The 18,657-nt window shown below is 44.7% G+C and overlaps 1 protein-coding gene across 2 annotated transcripts in view; it reads right to left on the bottom strand.

Annotated features, from left to right (window-relative positions):
• LOC142210585 (arylacetamide deacetylase-like 4) overlaps nt 1-18,657 on the bottom strand; it is a 30,494-nt gene that overhangs the window by 7,504 nt on the left and 4,333 nt on the right. Inside the window, exon 2 of one of the 2 annotated variants that reach the window (XM_075279854.1) lies at nt 419-699. In XM_075279854.1, the coding sequence (XP_075135955.1) occupies nt 419-699 (281 nt within the window). The remainder of the gene's footprint in view (nt 1-418; nt 700-18,657) is intronic. The other variant, XM_075279855.1, reaches the window with a different exon arrangement.

The raw sequence follows: 18,657 nt of genomic DNA, 5'->3' as shown, positions 1-18,657 counted from the left end.
CCACCGAGGAGTGCAGAGGAACTAGGAATAGGTAACAGTGTTTTTTTTATGTTCGAAACCCCCCTTGGTCTCCGATTATCACACTCTGGGGTCTGAAAAGACCCCAGAGTATAATAATTGCTCATGGGTGTCCATGACGGGGCATAATACTGTGTGCAGGGGCCACTATGGGGCATAATAGAGCGCGTAGGAATGCGGGGGGGGGGGGGGGGTTCGGTCGGGTCTTTGGCGTCGGTCAGGTGGGGCCCCATGTCAAAAGTTCGCCATGGGGCCCTGTCATTCCTAGTTACGCCACTGGCTCTAGCAACATAAACCCAGCAAAAACGTTGAAGTGATATAAACTGCATAATGCAATTTCAGGAAACAACACAAGTAACAAATCTTTATCTAAGTTTCAGGACACCGGACACTGACTCACCAGGATGAATGAACCAGTGGAAAGTTTATGCATTCTCCGAAGAATTGTAGGATCTGCAATCCTTGGTGGGATCTCCGCTTTTGAGGATTCATACCAAACTACTCCCAAAAAAATCAGTAGACAAAAAACAAGAAGAATCGTCATTACACCCAACAGAGGAACTAATACTTCCAGCATTCTTGCAGCTTTTGTTGCTTGAGAGTTCACTGTAAAACTTTGTACTTCCTGGATCCTCTGAATAGTAATCGCCTTGTAGTGATTGCAGGGTAGCTTGAGCGGCACTTAAAGGAGACAGAACACTAGGTCTTTATGATGATTATTTCCTAAGGCAATGTAGAGTATTTCAGCAATAACTTCATTGAGACACATACAGCATACGATAGGTTAACAACTGTAAAAATTCAGAAAAATTCAGAATGGGGGGAATTGGAGAAAAACTGTGTTTGTGCAACTTTCCTATGGGCTTTATTTTTATGGCGTTACTGTGCAGCTAAAATAATATATCAGGGCTCGTTCACATCTGCGCCTGGGAGTCCGTTCTGCAGGTCTCTGATTCCTGCACAAAACAGGGGCAGGAGACAGAAACCTGCCGGCATCTTTCAAACCCATTCATTTGACCGTTTTTTTTTTTTCTAAACGGACACAGAGTCGGACATGCAGTACTCTGTGTCCGGTTTTAAAAAAACGGTTTCGCCGCAGAGAGCATAAAACGCTCACCGGTGCTCACAGCCGGACTCGGCATGACAGGTTTCCGTCTTCTGCATGCAGGGGCCACACGGTGGCTCAGTGGTTAGCACTGCAGCCTTGCAGCGCTGGAGTCCTGGTGCTCAAATCCCACCAAGGGCAAAATAACCATCTGCAAGGAGTTTATATGTTCTCCCCGTGTCAGCATGGATTTTCATCCCATATTCCAAAAAGACATACTGATAGGAAAGAAAAAAATGTACATTGTGGGCTCACAATCTACATTTAAAAAAAATAAAGAATGATGGGATCTGAAAAGAGGAAGCATCAGTATTGTACACATCTTTCTGGCGATTTTGGTTAGTTCATAGAGCAGGATCAGGGGCTCTACTAGCAAAGTCAGACATAGAGTCCGCTTTTTGTTTGTTGCCGCTTCACTCAGCTTGTTTTCATAATATAGGCTAATTGATTAATGGAAATTTTTTTGTTGACATGTGCTTGCCAATGGGTTGCGGGCAACAAGCTAAGGATAAGCCACATTTATCCGCAAATTCACAGTAGTGTTTCTTAACGCAGTCTCAAGAATGCAGGTACATTGTTCCGAGGTAGGCGCGGAATTCCTCCGTAGCATTGGGAAGCTCGGTCAGGGTGTCCTGAGAGCACCTCTGCTTGTGTGTCCATTCAACAGAATGAATCTTGGCAAAGTGCGACTAAGGGTGCATGCACACTACGTAACGCCGGGCGTGTATGAGAGCCGTACACGCCGGCATTACAGCAGACTGCCGAACACTTCCCATTCACTTCAATGGGAGCGCTCGTAACAGCGGCGTTTACGAGCGCTCCCATTGAAGTGAATGGGAAGTGTTCGGCAGTCTGCTGTAATGTCGGCGTGTACGGCTCTCATACACGCCCGGCGTTACGTAGTGTGCATGCATCCTAAGAGTGAGAAGGGCAAGATGGGGTGGTTTCAGCTGCTGGGTCAAGAACAAAGTTAATGTCCTCCCCGAGAATCACGACCTCCTCACTAAAGTCTGCTAACCTGCCGACTAGGTCTCTGCAATAAGTCAACTGCCCATGGTTTGGAAGGTAACGGCCCGCTGTAGTAAGTACAGTGCCTGCAATGCACAATTTTTAAAACAAAAAATCTGCCCTCATGGAAACGGATCGTCACCAGATAATCAGAAAATGTCCCTGGGCAGTCACATGGGTAAATATACATTTTTGATTAATTATGCTATTTAGGAAGTAGGAGCGGGGAGGGTGTTAAAGGGGTTGTCCCATCACAAGGATCCTATCTATACTGCTAGTTTAGGTGGATTTAAGACTTTTCCTAAATGCATTGCTTTATCAAAACTACTTTGTTTGGCCACTATCTTAATTTATTCACTTCATTGTTTACACTCCGTTTCTATGGCGCTTGGGATTATCTGCTCATTTGTCAAGTGATGTAGCTGCCTGCTCTCAGGGGGGAGGGAGGGGTTGGGAGCAGCTCTGAGCTGTTTGAGAAGCTCTGCTACTTAAATGACACAGATAGGGGAGGTGAGAGCTCCTGGATTTCTGAGCTCTTATCAGTCGGTTTAATTGAATTTGGCTGATAAGGGCTGAGATAGGGAGTCTGTTACCTCTGTATGTAATGCATACTGACTCAAATCCAGCTCTGCTACATCAGCTTCACACTGTGGTAATTCATTTACAACCAATCCCGTGCAAGTGAAACCCCGCCCACCTATGTGCCGAGAAAAGCAGGAAGTGAAGAGAGCACAACAGGCTGCAGGTTAGTGAACAAGCATCATGGGAATACCCCTTTAAGATTAGTGTAGGGCTTTCCAGTTATCCTGGACAACCCCTTTAATGCAATCAGTGTGGGCACTAAATGTGGGCATTAGTGCCGGGTTTCTGCTCTTTAGTAGAGACCCTTTGGCTATGGCGGCCACTCAGCTTCGGAGCCGATCTTGCCCACAATCAGTATAATACAGTGGAGACAGAGTGGCTATGGTAGATGTTCAGGTCCTGAGCTGGCGGCATATTTAAATACTCCACATCCGTCATACTATTACGGTGGATGTTGGGAAAGGGTTAATATGGATGTAATGCAGAGTAACATGCACTACTCAATTAAAGACTGTATGTAGTTTTTCAATTTATAAGCATTGTGTAAACCCAGCCAAGCTCACATAAATTTACAGCACCAGGCTTTATCTATTTGCTGGGATTTTTTGCAAAGGTCTACTTCTCCTTAGGTTTGGGATTATATAAAATAGGATTAGTGTGCATTCACATTGTGCACCAGTTACTGCAGTACAGCGACCCCTAGTGAAAAGATGATGTAATTTGCTGCTGCGTGTTACTTTTTCATGTGTGCTGTGGTATAATGCTGAGTATATAGATAACACTGGTCTGAGATCTTTGAGAAGTCAGATTTTTTAACACTCATGACATAACCACAGGACGAGTGGACACCGCACAGATCAGCTGTTCCACAAGCCTCAAGGCACCAGAAGCCGATACGGTGGAAAGGGAGCAAGTGCAGTTTGCTGTTATTCAAATAACAGAGGCGGCACTGCAATTCCCCAGAACCCCCGCTATGCAGTGGACACGGATACAGGCCCACTCCTATAACTTGAACAGGAGCAGCTTGCACTGCTGCTGTATCTGATGCCTGGAGGCTGGATAGGGTATAGGCATGAAAAAATTAAAGGGGTTTTCTGGGCAAAAAAATATTTTTTGCAGACTTTCTGTAGAAAAATACTGCACAAAAAATGTGAAGCGTTTTCAGCATGTTTTTTTTCTGCAGTGTTTTTTTTTTCTTTTTTTCTGCATCTCGCTACATGGGACCTTAGCCTTAAAGGGATCCTATCAGTAAATTGCTATTTTTTCTGACTAACACGTAAGAATAGCCTTAAGAAAGGCTATTATTCTCCTACCTTTAGATGTGTTCTCTGTGCCGCCGTTCAGTAGAAATCCGAGTTTTCTTCGGTATGCAAATTAGTTCTCTCACAGCACTGGGGGCGGTCCTCAGCGCTCAAACAGCACTGGGGGAATCCCCAATGCTGTGAGAGAAATCTCCAGCGCCACCTCAATCTTCGTCTGGAATGGTCTCTCTCCGAGTCTTCTTCCGGCGCTGAGGTCAAACTTCTACGCATGCACAGTCTGCTCTGCAATCGGGCCCCGGGCTGTACACTCGCGTTAGTGGCCACAAAAAAAATTTAAGTTAATGTGTATGTGTGCAAAAGACTGTAGAGAGACTGAAAGTGCACCAGATTTACCACAATGGCTGATGCTGGATGATTTGAGCCAGAATTTTACAGCACAATTTTGATGCATTTTTGGTAAATCATGCTCCCTTTTTCTGGGACTCCACACCCATTTGTCTAGGAAATAAATTTTTTTAGCCTAAACTGGAGGTGCCATGTCTATGCCAATGTCTAGTCGTAACAGCCTTAGTAAATCTGGGCCATTGTGTAGCGCATGTTTTTTCCAGAGAGTATATGGGTTTACAGTGTGCTAAAAGTCAGTTCATACAGTAAGATGGCTAATGTACAAAAAAGCTTAACCTCTTATGTAAGAATACTTGAATCTAGCCTCTGATATCTCAATGTGCACTTGTTTGGAGCGGCTTAATATGCAGGGAAGGAATGTGATTACTTTTAATTTTTGTGCAAATTCCTGAATGAGAGTGGAAAGTCTAACAATGTAAGGTCTGTTTCCCAGGCTGCATTAAAATATTTCTTAGGATTTAACAACAGTAAAGCCAATGTCATAAGAACTTGTTCAGAATCTTAGGTTATGCCGATACAGTTTTGCAACATATTCTATGCAAATATATATTTTGGCAAAAAAGGAAATGATTACAATAAACTTTTGAACATTGAACTTTTTTTTTTCTAAATTCAGCCCCAGACCAAGGCTCTATTCGCATGACCATGTGTTTTACCGATCCATTTTGCGTCATGAGCTCACTAGATGAAGTGAATGGGTCCGTGGAGGTGCGAGCAGCAGACAGGTGACATCCCTGTGCCGTCTATGCCATTTTACTGTGGAGCAGACACATGCACACAGACCTTGCAAAGTGGACAAGTGAATCCCATCCGCACATCGCAAATAGCCGCAGCGGAAATGCTATGATTTCTGAAGTTGTTGCGTTTTTGGAAATCACAGCATGTCAATTATACCTACAGAAATAACAGCGGTCTCTCTATAGGTATAATTGAAGCAGAAAATTTGCAGAGGAAAACTCTGACGCATTTTTTCCCACAGCACTTTTTAGCTACAGCCTGCTACATGGGGCCTTAGTCTAAGGCCTGGTTCACATCTGCGTTTAGTATTCCATTCGGGGAGTCCGCTTGGGGACCCCCTCACAAATGGAATACCGAACGCATTCGCATTAAAAAGCAGTTAGCAGAGAAACCAGTACTTCAAGTAGCACTTTTCTCTCTGCATGATTCGTGCGGACAGTGCACGGAAAACACATGAACCCCATTATAGTCTATGAGGTCTGTGCAGTCTAAAGCTGGGAGTGGTACCTCAACTGTGGAAAACAACTTGCGTGGTACTAGTCCCAAAGAAACCCAATCCAATGGGCTACAATGACTACCGACCTGTAGCACTGACATCTCACCTGATGGAGGTCCTAGAGAGACTGGTCCTGACACACCTATGCCCTCTAGTGTGCTCCGCTCTGGACCCCCTCCAGTTTGCCTATCGGCCGGGCTTTGGGGTAGATGACGCCATCATCCACCTTCTTCACAGAGCTTTCTCTCACCTGAAAACCCAGGAACACTGTGGGAATAATGTTCTTTGATTTCTCCAGTGCGTTCAACACCATTCAGCCAGGGATACTGAGGGAGAAGCTGAACCTTCTTGGAGTGGACCAACAAGTGTCTGACACTGTGATCTGTAGTACGGGGGCACCACAAGGTACAGTTCTTTCCCCATTTCTCTTCACACTGTACACTGCTGACTTTAGGCACAACTCATCCAGCTGTTACTTACAGAAGTACTCCGATGACTCTGCTATAGTAGGCCTTATCACTGATGGTGATAAGGAATACAGAGACTTAAACCTAGATTTTGTTGAATGGTGCCAGCAGAACCACCATGCTGGGAAGACCAAGGAGATGGTGGTGGACTTTAGTAAGCAGACACATGCTCTGATCCCGGTGGAGATCCAAGGGACATGCACTGAGATAGTCAGGACCTATAAGTATCTGGATGTGCTCCTCAATAATAAACTAGACTGGGCTGATCACCTGGAGGCGCTGCACAGAAAGGGCCACAGCAGACTCTACCTGCTCAGGAGACTGAGGGTCTTCGGAGTCCAGGGGCCACTTCTTAGGGTCTTTTTCAACCCTGTGGTTGCCTCAGCCATCTTTTTCAGTGTGGCCTACTGGGGTAGCAGGATATCAACCAGGGACAGAAATAGACTTGACAGGATGATCAGAAGGGCCAGCTCTGTTCTGAGGAGCCCCCTGGACCCAGTACAGGTGGTGGGTGACAGACGGATACTGTCCGTGGTGAGCTCCATGCGGTAGAACAAATCCCATCCCATGTATGAGACCGTGATGGCACTTGGCAGCACTGTAAGTGACCGTCTGCTTCACCCCAAGTGTGAGAAGGAGCGCTATCGCAAGTCCTTCATTCCAACCGCGACCAGGCTGTATAATCTACATCAGACCAAGCGAAGATCACTCCGCACAGAAAACTAAATGATTATGAAATCTTCCTTCTTTCTTCTTCTGTTCCTTAGCTGCTATGGACTCCTAGTATATCTTCTCTTCTCAGCTTATGTGTGTCTATGTCTATAATATATTACTGTGTATTATCCTGTATGTGAAAGGAGAGATGACCATGAACACGTTGTTACCTTCATTCACTTCTCCGTCTACACCTGCTCAGCTATTTTTGGAACCACCATAGAAGGAAAATAGACAGAACTGTGCAATTCTAATAAAGCCTCAAACACAGATGTAAATACAGTCTAAGGCATGTGAACTGTCTGAGGTCTGGCGTTACAGAATTATATAAGGTCCCCTCCCTAGCAATTACTGCATTTACAATATTCATCTGCATATTCCCCTCCTTGGTAGACATACTGTAAAATCAGTTTTCAGCTTTTGCCCTGGGCCAAACATAACCTTACCCCACCTCTGTGTCTTGGCTCTGGATGCAGCAGCATTGTCATTCAATCTCGATCTGATTCATGGCAGTGAAGTCAGTGATATTCTGCGAGGAAGCTGGCTGAACTCTCCCACATATGTGCTCAATATGTGCAGAATCCCATCCTGGAGATTAGCGCGCAGCTTCACTGGCGCTCAAGTCTTCGCAGGACTCTGCTTCAGCAGACAAGAAGACGACTACATAAATCCCTGGCTAGGTGCAATGCTTTCTGATTTATGTGATACTCTTAGAGGTGATCTGGCTTCCCTCACCATTCACATATTGAACATTTATTCAGGTTTTTTTTCCATATTTGAAGATTTTCAGACCAGCTGCATTGATGTTCTCATTGTGATGTGTTTCTTGGTTTTTCGATAAATGCCAAGAAATCTAAAATTAGACAATTAAGGAACAGATTACAAATTTACATAAATGGGGGGAATTTCTTAAGAAGTCTCCTACACCAGTCTTAATAAAGGCCCCAACTGGCATGAGGTGCGTCTGAATGATCAAAAGGCTTTGGTATACTGGCATAGATAGGTTAATAAATTCCCCTCAATATCTTTAATCCACTAATAATTGGACCTGGAAGGTGTCAAAGTATCAAAAGTTCTCAATTACCTGCTTGTTATATAAAAAAAAGTACTTTCCTAGCAGTGGCGTAACTAGGAATGGCGGGGCCCTGTGGCGAACTTTTGACATGGGGCCCCACCCCCACATTTCTGCACACAGTATAGGGGCCCCTTCATACAGTATTGTGCCCCATTGTGGACACTCATGAACAATTATTATACTCTGAGATCTTTTCAGACCCCAGAGTATAATAATCAGAAACCCAGGGAAGGATACAAACATAAAAAACACTGTTACTTACCTCTCTTGGGCTCCGGTGCACTACCTGCTGATGTCAGCCATCTTCAATGATGTGCTGGATGTCAGATGAGCAGGGGCTTGTGTCACGATGCATAACAACGCAAGCCTGGCCAATGTGACATCTGGGATGTCACCCAAGTAGGCTGTAAGACTGCCGGATCCCAGGAGAGGTAAGTAACAGTGTTTTTTAGGTTCCCTCACCTCACCTGGGCCTTCAATCATTATACTCGCGGGTCTCAAAAGATCCCTCGTGTCCAATGATAGAGTTTGTCTGGTTCATGGGCCTCACTTTCAGATCTCGGCTCCTGCTCACAGCCGCATCTGCAGAAGGGGAAGCACCGGCAGCAGTGAGCAGGAGCCGGGATCAATAAGTAAATAGGGCCCATTACCTGCTGGAGTTACTCCAGTGGGTAATGGAATATTAAAAAAAAAAATCTGCAGCGGCTGCTGCTGGGCCCCCTGATGTCCCGGGCACTGCTGCTACTACTGCTACCCCGATAGTTACGCCCCTGTTTACTAGAGGGCTTCCAGTTGGATAACACACATACAGGATTCTCAGAATTTCTGGACTCCTAATTTGTTAGGAAATAGGACACATCAGAGGTCAGACTCCTTTGTCACTGCATGGAGCAAAGCACCTTTGTTTGCTATAGTGATTTTATCTCCCCACAATATAATGGTGTATGTAAGTGTAAGAGCAGCCGAAATAGACTTTACATAGTTTAGTCACCCGCAGGCGCCAGTGAACCTTACCCCACATCCCCTTATCAAGGTCACCGCTGTCTTATCTCTATATACCTGTATAATCTGGAAGAATGTGCCTTGTATTTACTTTCCATAGTCACTTTCAATGCAAAATACACAGGGAAATACCTAGCAAGGACAACTGTATATAGTGCTATAAACTATCTGTAACATGACCCCAAAGGACCCCATTATAAGGCTGTGTTCACATCTGCATTGAAGGCGCCGCTTTCTGACCTTAAATAATTTTATCACTTAATGGGGTATTTTGATATCAAGTTATCAAAGGGACAAAGGACCCCATTCTGTTAAACAGTGGAGCTCCCAGCATCAGACCCAATCCAGCAGTGGATGGATTACAACCTCATATTACTGGAATACCCCTTTAAGTTTGTTATCAAGGGCACAGCGGTTCCCAGTACTCTCAAACCTATCCCCCCTTCTCGGAGAGAGTGCCTGGATCCAGACCTTCATTGGAATCACTGCCTTATTTTGGGGGTATGCCCAGAAATCACAGACATGGCAGACATGTCCGCCTAATGGAACTAAGTGTTTTTATGTCAATTCTCCCCTGTTTACTGCACATACACAGTCACCCTTCATTGTAGTGAGCAGGACATATAACTACTGCGGTGCAAGCTTCGTGTTTCTATATCTCCTATACGCTATAATTGAATGAATGTTGATCAGGACTCCGATATCCTGCCATACTTTTAGGTTTGAGAAGGTTCCTGAATGTTTCCTCATCCTGAAATTGACAAATTCTTTATAGGTGTCTGTATGATGTATTTTGTAAGTCACTTCCTTACAGGTAGGAGTATTTTTGAGTATGAGAACTTTTGTCTGTATTATATGAGACGGCAGGTAATTTAGCCGGCATTCTAATCCTCATCCACTAGAGGGCCCCAAAACCCACCATAGAGTAAAGGGTAAACTATTGAGCTCAGTGGATATTGGGTTTGAAAGGAATAGTGATCTCAGATCTATCAGCTCTGTTTTGTGATCGGAAGCATCTTATATCCCTCACGCCATATACATGCAGAACTTTTAGGGAATGTTACCTTCCCTGGGCCACCCTGCAAATCTTCTAAAGGGCCCACTAGCACAATTTAAAAGGTTCTTCCTATGTGGGTCATTTATGGCACATTCACAGAATGTCTTGTCTCACTGAGCCGCGGCATCCGCCTGGCGGCAGCAACCTCCAGGCTCAGCCCATTCATTTGAGCTGACTCCAGGGACAGAAGCCGCGACAATCGTGGCAGGCGGGTTTTGACCAGAGAGTCACTCTCAGGGACAAAACCGGCTATACCGCCCCCCGTGTGAATTAGCCCTTAGGACTAAGTAATTTCTGTAACAACCTGCAAATGAATAACGAGACGCAGGCCGCTGTAGTTCCTAGAGGTGAGACTTGTATCTATCAGGGATTTATCACATGGATATAACCATAGATACCAAAATAGGGATACCCATTTATGCTGAGGCCCCACATTGCAGAAATGCAGCTTTTTTGTTGCAGATTTTACTGCAGTTTTTTGAGCCAAATCCAGGAACAGATTGAGTGCAAGGAAGAAGTATAAGAACTTCCTATATACTGTATTTCCCATTCTTAGCATGGATTTAAAAAAAAAAAAAAAAAAAAGTAGCAAAATCTGCAATAAAAAAGCTATGTTTCTGCATGGTGGGGCCTCAGTCTTAAAGGGGTTGTCCAAGATTAGAAATACATTGCTGCTTTTTCTTCCAGAACCAACTCCACATCTGTCCATAGGTTGTGTCTGGTTTTTGCACCTCGACTCCATTAAAGGGATATTCCAGTTGTAATAATATGAATTGTCTGAGAGGGCATTGCCAGGAGCAGTGCAATAAGTGGGGATCAGCACTACATAGACCCCTAATATAGCTATTATACACAATGACCACTAGAGGGCTCCACAAACCCAAATTCCAATTTACATGGAGAGATGAGCACAATGTAGCTAGGAGATACGGAACAGATTTTCTGGCATACAAGATATAAATAGACGCATTTGTGCAAAAATCGGCGTTTTGTGGAAACAAAAATTCCAACTTTTTGTTTTCTGCTCTGCCTTTACCATTATCCTGAAAAGGGGGCACAAGACATGGGTCATCTGGTTATGACCTGGTGTACATTTGCGTCCAGGAGCACAGCTCGGTGAAGTGTTCATTTTGTCATATATGAGACCGGTGATGGGGCTATGAAGACGGGTGTTAACAAATGGCTCCAGATTCATTGTCAATCCGTTGACTTTATCACAGTTGGCCAAAATATCACTATCTGGACAAACTAGAGAGATAAAGAAGAATTCAGACCAGAAGTAATATACTATAGGCTTCACTTCTCAAAACTGATAAATAATAAGGGTATGTTCACATGGAAGAATTTGGTCAGTCAGAAAAATCTGTATCAGGGAATTTCAAGTAGATTTTAATGCGGATTCTGAAAATCTGCTTCAAAAAAACTTCTCCAAAATCGACCCCCTATTCATTGCAATGGGAATTTGAGGCAGAATCTTCCTTTAGGCCACAGCCAGAAAACACTGCGGAAGAGACTGCGGCCGAAACGAATTGCGTTTTTCAGAGAAAGTCCACAGAGTTATTCACTGTGGACTTTCTGCTTCTATTTATCCACAACCTGGCCCCTCCATATATCTCTGACCTAATCTCCCGCTACCTGCCCACACGTAACCTCAGATCCTCCAATGACCTCCTACTCCGTTCTGCTCTCATCCGCTCCTCACACAACCGTCTCCAAGATTTCTCCCGTGCATCCCCCATACTCTGGAACTCCTTACCAAGACACATAAGACCACAATCACAGGATTCAAGAAGGCCCTGAAGACTCACCTATTCAGGAAGGCCTACAACCTCCAATAACACTATCACCGCACTGCCATCTGCACAGCCTCCCCCCTCTCCTTCTGTCTCTCTCCTCTTCCCTCATAGACTGTAAGCCCTCGCGGGCAGGGCCCTCTACCCCACTGGGCCAGTCGGTCACTGTTAGTATTATATCTACCTGTATATTCTGTGTACTGTATGTAACCCCCAAATGTAAAGCACCATGGAATTAATGGTGCTATGGTGCTATATAAATGAACAATAATAATAATAATAAATAATAATATATGGAAACCACACTTGCAATTTTTTCTGGGTGGGATTAGCCAGAATCTGCCTCAGTATCAGCTACTAATTCCTCTGTGTGAACATACCCTAAGGCTGAGGCCCATGTTGCGGAAATGAAGCTTTTTTTGTTGCAGATTTCTCTGCACTTCTTTGAGCCAAAGCGAAGAATGACTACAAAAGGAATGGTAAAGATATAGGAAGTTCTTAAACTTCTACATTCTGCTCAATCCACTCCAGGATTTAACTAAAAAAAACATGGCAAAATCTGCATCTCTGCAACGTGGGGCTTCAGCCTTAGGCTGTCTCTGTGGTCCAAAGCATTTCTCCAGGTAAAAAGCAGAGGTCTTACTGTTAGACAGGTTAGATGAATGAGGCCTACTGTGTTATGTCCAGTGCAGGGCCTGAGGGGACACAGAAATAATGCCAAGTGCCGCCATCATACACACACCAGGCCTAACAATAGTAATACCACAGTATATCAGTTTCACCTGGAGTGTTTAAAGGGATTATCCAACTCATTTTAATTAATGATGGGCTGTAGCCGTGGCCAAACCGCGACATTTACACCATGTGGCTTAGGCTGGTTCACACGGGGTTCTATGGTCCGGAAACTGTGGCAGAGGCCGCCTGAAGAATGAGCATGTTGCTGACTGGATCCCATTGATTTCAATAGGAGCCGTCTTTTTGGTCAGGATTTTTAGGAGAATTCGGCCTCAAAATCCTGACCAAAAAACTACATGAGACTTCCAGTATATCTTACACACCTTCATAGCCGGACGGCTTGGTAGATTAGCCATTCACATAGGAGCAGTACTAGAGGTCTTATTGGTTGTGGCACTATTTCCATACAAAATATATATTACTAAGTTCCTGTAGGTCTATAAATATTCTGCACATTGTGCCTCATTTCAGGGCTATTTTACCTCCTTTGTTATAATGTATTATTCAGAGCAGGCACAGGCAACCAGTAACACCCCAGGCTACATACCCCTGAGCTCTAGATCAACCCTTGACCTCTCCTTGAGGACCTGATTAATTACCGATAACCACAGGGGGGCTCACTGCTGTTTTGTTTCCAATTTATCCCTGGGGACAACTGTGATAAAAGCCTCCATAGAAGTAACACTTAAACTTGCATTTATCATGAGCCTTAAGAGGCTTGGCCCCCGGAGCTGAAAGATCCCAATCCATTTCATATATATCCCACTGAACCTATTAACAAACACGTATCTACCTGCTCTGTAAGGCCAGGGTACAGGGCGTTTTTGCCATTTTAATGCCATTTTTTCCGTTTGACAAATATATGTAAAAAAGTTTTTGCACATGGTAGCAGAGATGTAATAGGCGCGTGTCCTGTTACTATATGTTGTGCAGGATAAAACCAAGGGCAAATCAGACCAGGCCTTGTTACACTCTAAACCATGGTAGCTGAAGGAGACCAATAGTGTTTCTACCCTTAAGGCTTAGTTCACACGGGGTTTTTAGGTTCGGAACCTGAGAAGGAGGCCACCTCAGGTCCTGGTCCAAAATACAGGTAGCTGCTACTGGATGCCGGTGCACTGCACTGGCATCCAGTCGCGTCTCTCCGCTCCAGATTAGGCCTAAATGAATGGGTCTAGTCAGGAGGGAGTGTCTTCAGGTGGATTTGCGAGGTGACTCAGCCTGAAGAATGAGAATGTCCGTTATTTTTTCCGAGAGTCTTTGATTTCAATGGGAGCTGTCTTTTTGGTCAGGATTTTGAGGCGGATACAGCCTCAGAATCCTGACCAAAAAAACTCTGTGTGAACTCAGCCTAAAGGCAAGGGGCCCCACGTAGCGAGCCACAGCCAAAAAGAGCGGCAGAAAAGAGGCGGAAACACATCATGGTTTTTTTTCCACAGTTTTTATTTCCTGGACCAAATCCATCTGGGTGAAGTTAATATAAAGGGGTTTTATTGGATTAGGATATTAATGGCCCAGAGGTAAACTGACCATACAGATATTTATCTGCAGATCCAGGTAATTTGTGAAATCTGATGAGAATCTGTTGTCTTTGGTGATCATACACATAATATTAACTAAAAAAAAAGCTGAATCTGCCAATGATCTGCAGATAAATATCTTGTGTATGGCAAGCCTTAGTCATCAATATCAGATCAGTGGGATCCAATTCTTGGCAGGCACCTCTGCAGATCAGGGGTTTGCTATAAGGGTACACTATAGGGAAGAGTTGTATGGCATGCTGCGGAGAGTAAACTGGGCACCAGTGGTTGTATACAGAGACCCCCAGTTACACGGTAAACTGGTTTGTACTGTTTTCCTTGTAAAATAATTGGCGACCAAGAATAAATCAGCGTTTTCCCATAGAGATGACAGAAGGTTTACGCAGTCTTTCCCTTTAATAGATGTTCACATCGACTACACCCTTAAGCTGTTACATCCATGTAATGGAAACACTGATGTATACATTAAGGATTAACTGATGCTGCTTTTTTGGCTACACTTGTGATGTTTAGCAATGGAAAACCTAACACCTTTCATCACTTCTCTTTACAGGAAAATTCAGCTGCCCAGAAAGAAATCAAGGCGAAAATGACTTTCCTTAAGTTACTTAAAGGGATATCCTCAGCATCGGCTCCTGCCGTCACTTCCATAGGCTTAGAATGGAAGAATAATGTGCATGCTTAGACCCCGGCCCCATTGCAATCATGCAGCAGGAGGGGATCAGACAAGGCATTAGGTGGTAATGGGATCATTTATTTTCCTGAAGTATCCCTTATATTGTGGTTTAATTTACTTAAATTTTCGGGTCCACCTTATAGTTGATAGTATTGCACTGCTACAATGCAGGAGCAAAGCTCAGATCACAGTATGCACACCCTTGTATATGGCGCGGACACATGGCCACAAAATATGAGGTCATGTATCAGGGCCCATACACATGAATGGGTCCATATTTTTATCCACAATTGCAGATTACAAACTACGCTCATGTGCAGGAGGCCTTAAAGTTACATAACCTATAGAGTTCCCCCATCACGGTCAATGTCCACCAGCAGAATCCTGAACGCTCGGTTATATATTCATCCATAAGACCTGTGGACCTAGTGCTAGGCTTTATCTCTGCATCCATTGATTGAATGCTATTATCTCATTTGTACTGTGTAGGGTGAGATAAGAGCAATAGGCCTGGAAGGAATAATGGTGGTCATACACATTAATGGGACCCGCAGACTATCCATTGTATATGGGAACCTCCAGGTGATCCTTTTGTCCCCTTTGAGATAAGCTGCCCTCAGATGTGTCCAGCAGGGACCATTGCCAGTCCACAGAAAACACAAAAGTGCTCAGGAGAGTTTTGTATGGGGGAGTCAGAAACAATAGGTGCTGGTCAAACAAGTTCAGCCAACAGGTATTGTAGGGACTTGAACCTTAAAGAAAAGCTGCTTTTTCTGATGCAAATTTGGCTCCTTATTTGAGCCAGGAAGTGGATTGAGCAGAAGGTAGATTTTGGTCCCCCATTCTGAGTGGAGCCATGTCTGAGCAATGGTCGGGCGGTAAGTCATTTCAATGGGACTCCATTGAGTGGAGTGCTGTGCACTGCCCAACCATCACATGACCACTGCTCCATTCAAAACACAGGACAGAAATTCCCCATTCTCCTGGTCAGTGGGGGTCTGAGCTGTTAGACCCCCACCGATCTGCAGATTATCCCCTATGCCCAGATGGGAAGACCCGTTTAAGGCTTTGGTTCTAGCGAAATTAGCAAGTTTGCCCAACCTTAAGGCCCCGTTGCATGTCCCTATTATCAGGTACAAGAGCTCACAATGGTATAAATGTCCTCCTGAGCAGCCGACACTCTTTTATCGTCTGACCGTATCTCTTGTGAAGTACAAAAGTTGCAGATTATAGGAAGCAAATTGTCCTGTGTGAACAGGGTTGTTTTACCTCGGCACAAAGTCCTACTGATTTTTTTGGACTTTCTATGGTTTTGATCCGATTTTCCTGTGTGCTCCCGAGATGGGAATAACTGATCCCCTTCCCATCCTCTATGCCCGGGACTTACAGGAACAGCCAATCAGCTACGTTGTACCTGTACCTTCATAGAGGAGAATGGGAACGAGGCAGTTTCTGTAACTTCAGATTAGCTAGGGGTGCTAAACTGTTTCTGTAGCTCCCATTCTAGTCTATAGGAGTTACGGGACAGTGTAGAGAGCAGCGATTTGCCGAAATGGGAATAACCTTTCAAGGTTAAGACTGCATCCCTTTATGGTTAAATCCCTGATTATGCGACCACCATAGATTATAACTAGAGATGAGTGAACAGTGAAATATTCGAGATTCGATATTCGTTTCGAGTAGAGCCTCAGTATTCGACTACTCGATTGAATATCGAATCCCATTATAGTCTATGGGAAAAAATGTTCGTTTCAGGGGAAACCACTATTCGACCAAAGAAAAGTTACCAATTCCACGAGTAGCAGGAGGAGAGTGTTTAGGAGGAGCGCTGTGCAGTTGAAGCGCACAGACCCCATTATAGTCTATGGGGTCCGTGCGCTTTAACTGCACAGCGCTTGCAGTTGCGCTGATAAAAAGTAAGCTCCTTCGTAACCGCAAGCTGCCAGCTCTCCTGACTAGCAAAGACGAGCCTGCAGAAAATCAACGCTGGTTCTGCAGCAGGCTCGTCCTTGCTAGTCAGGAGAGCTGGCAGCTTGCTGTTATGAGGGAGCTGACTTTTTCTCATAGGAATTAATTGACCAGCATTGATTGGCCAGTGTACAGCATTCGGCCAATCAACGCTGGTTCTGCTGGAGACTTGTCTGTGAGGAGGTGGAGTCTAAAACCAGACCACAATGGAGACTGCTGTGGTCCGATCTTAGACTCCGCCTCCTCACAGACGAGCCTCCGGCAGAACCAGCGTTGATTGGCCGAATGTTGTACACTGGCCAATCAACGCTGGTCAATTCATTCCTATGAGAAAAAGTCAGCTACCTTGAAACAGCAAGCTTCCAGCTCTCCCGACTAGCAAGGACGAGCCTGCTGCAGAACCAGCGTTCCTTGACCGAATGCTATACACTGTATAGCATTCAGCCAATCAACGCTGGCTCTGAATCGAATATTTATTGCGAATAGCTAGTAGTATTCGATCGAGTACGAATATTTCGAATACCATAGTATTCGATCGAATACCTACTCGATTGAATACTACTCGCTCATCTCTAATTATAACATAAAACCAAAAAAATTGATTGTGCTGATATCACTGTTGATTCTGATGATGTCATCACAGCACCAGAAATTGTCTTTGTCACTGAAGCCTAATGGTTTAATTGGTTTATGTACCCAGCACAGGAGAATCCATTTAGCAGAGGGGCACAGCTTTAGGCCAACAGGTTTTCTGTGCTTTGGGAACACAAACATCTCAGCGAGGAATATTTACTTCTCATCACAATGTTTGACTTGCAGCCCTGTAAAGTAATGAAGTTGTGGGAGATAATTAACACGAGGTGACGGACGGACGTGCGGGGACACTCGCCAATGGGATCGTTGTAGTTAGGGGATAGCTGAAAATTTCTATCCACATGGCCAACCAGGACATATGGACATCATGGTGGTAAGGTCAGAGAAAAGCCACTAAGAGAGGGTGTTTTTAACATGGGCCAATATCATATTCAGTGTCAATTGCTGATATAGCAAGTGGAGCCATGTTCATATATAGGGCCTTAGGGCTCCTTCACACGGGGCAAGAGGGGGCGGATTTTGACGCCAAATCCACTTTAAAATCTGCCCCCTCACAATAGAGGTCTATGTAGACCGCTAGCGTCCTTTTCTTCAGGCAGATTCCGCGGCTGATTCTTCCGCGGCGTCCATCTCGTGACAGCGCCCTCCGGACTAGGCCCATTCATTTGGGCCTACTACGGAGCGGGAAGCCGCGACTATTGGAAGCCGCAACAGTCGCGGAAGGGACATTTTGGTCCTATTCTGGCGCAGCTTCTCGTGTCAAAATCAGGACCAAAATATGCGGTCCCTAGCCCTGTGTGAACTTGCCCTTAGTCTAAGTTCAGATGTGAATTGAATGATGCGGAGGCCGCCTCAGATTCCAGAACAAGAACCGGCTAGCCGTGCCTAGATGCCGATACAGCGCACCAAACAATTTATACCCCCTGGTAACAGCACACTGCCAGAGCAACTTTAAAAAAGAGTTTGTCTTCCCTTAAAAGGCAACCAATATAAGCCAAGGTGTCGGTGAAATTAGAGGTTACTGTTCCTTTAAGAAAACAAAAAATTTTACAAAACTGATCTTTTTTAATTAAATTTTAACTTTGTATTACCACTCTGGCCTCAATGAGCAGACCATCCTCCATTCAGCACATGTCATAAAGCCACTGAAGAAGTACACACTATGACATGGCAGACAATGGATACAGTGACACTTAAAGTAACATTTTCAGGCACATGGAGCCCGGCACATGACCTGACAGCAGAGTACATAGGGATTCCCAGAAAAGAAACCAACATGTAACAAACGCTGCAGACCTGTCCGTCAGCACAGTCCTGAAACATTGTCCATAGAAGCTGTGCCCCAACTTTCCACAGAGCCTGAATGGTATACAGCTCTGCATGGTTATCCACACCTACACCGCTGGCTCCTTCTCCCACTT

The sequence above is a fragment of the Leptodactylus fuscus genome, chromosome 6, assembly GCF_031893055.1.
Source record: "Leptodactylus fuscus isolate aLepFus1 chromosome 6, aLepFus1.hap2, whole genome shotgun sequence".
Classification (NCBI taxonomy): Eukaryota; Metazoa; Chordata; class Amphibia; order Anura; family Leptodactylidae; genus Leptodactylus; species Leptodactylus fuscus.
The sequence above is the reverse complement of the archived record's forward strand: the minus strand, read 5'-3'. Positions and strand labels throughout refer to the sequence as shown.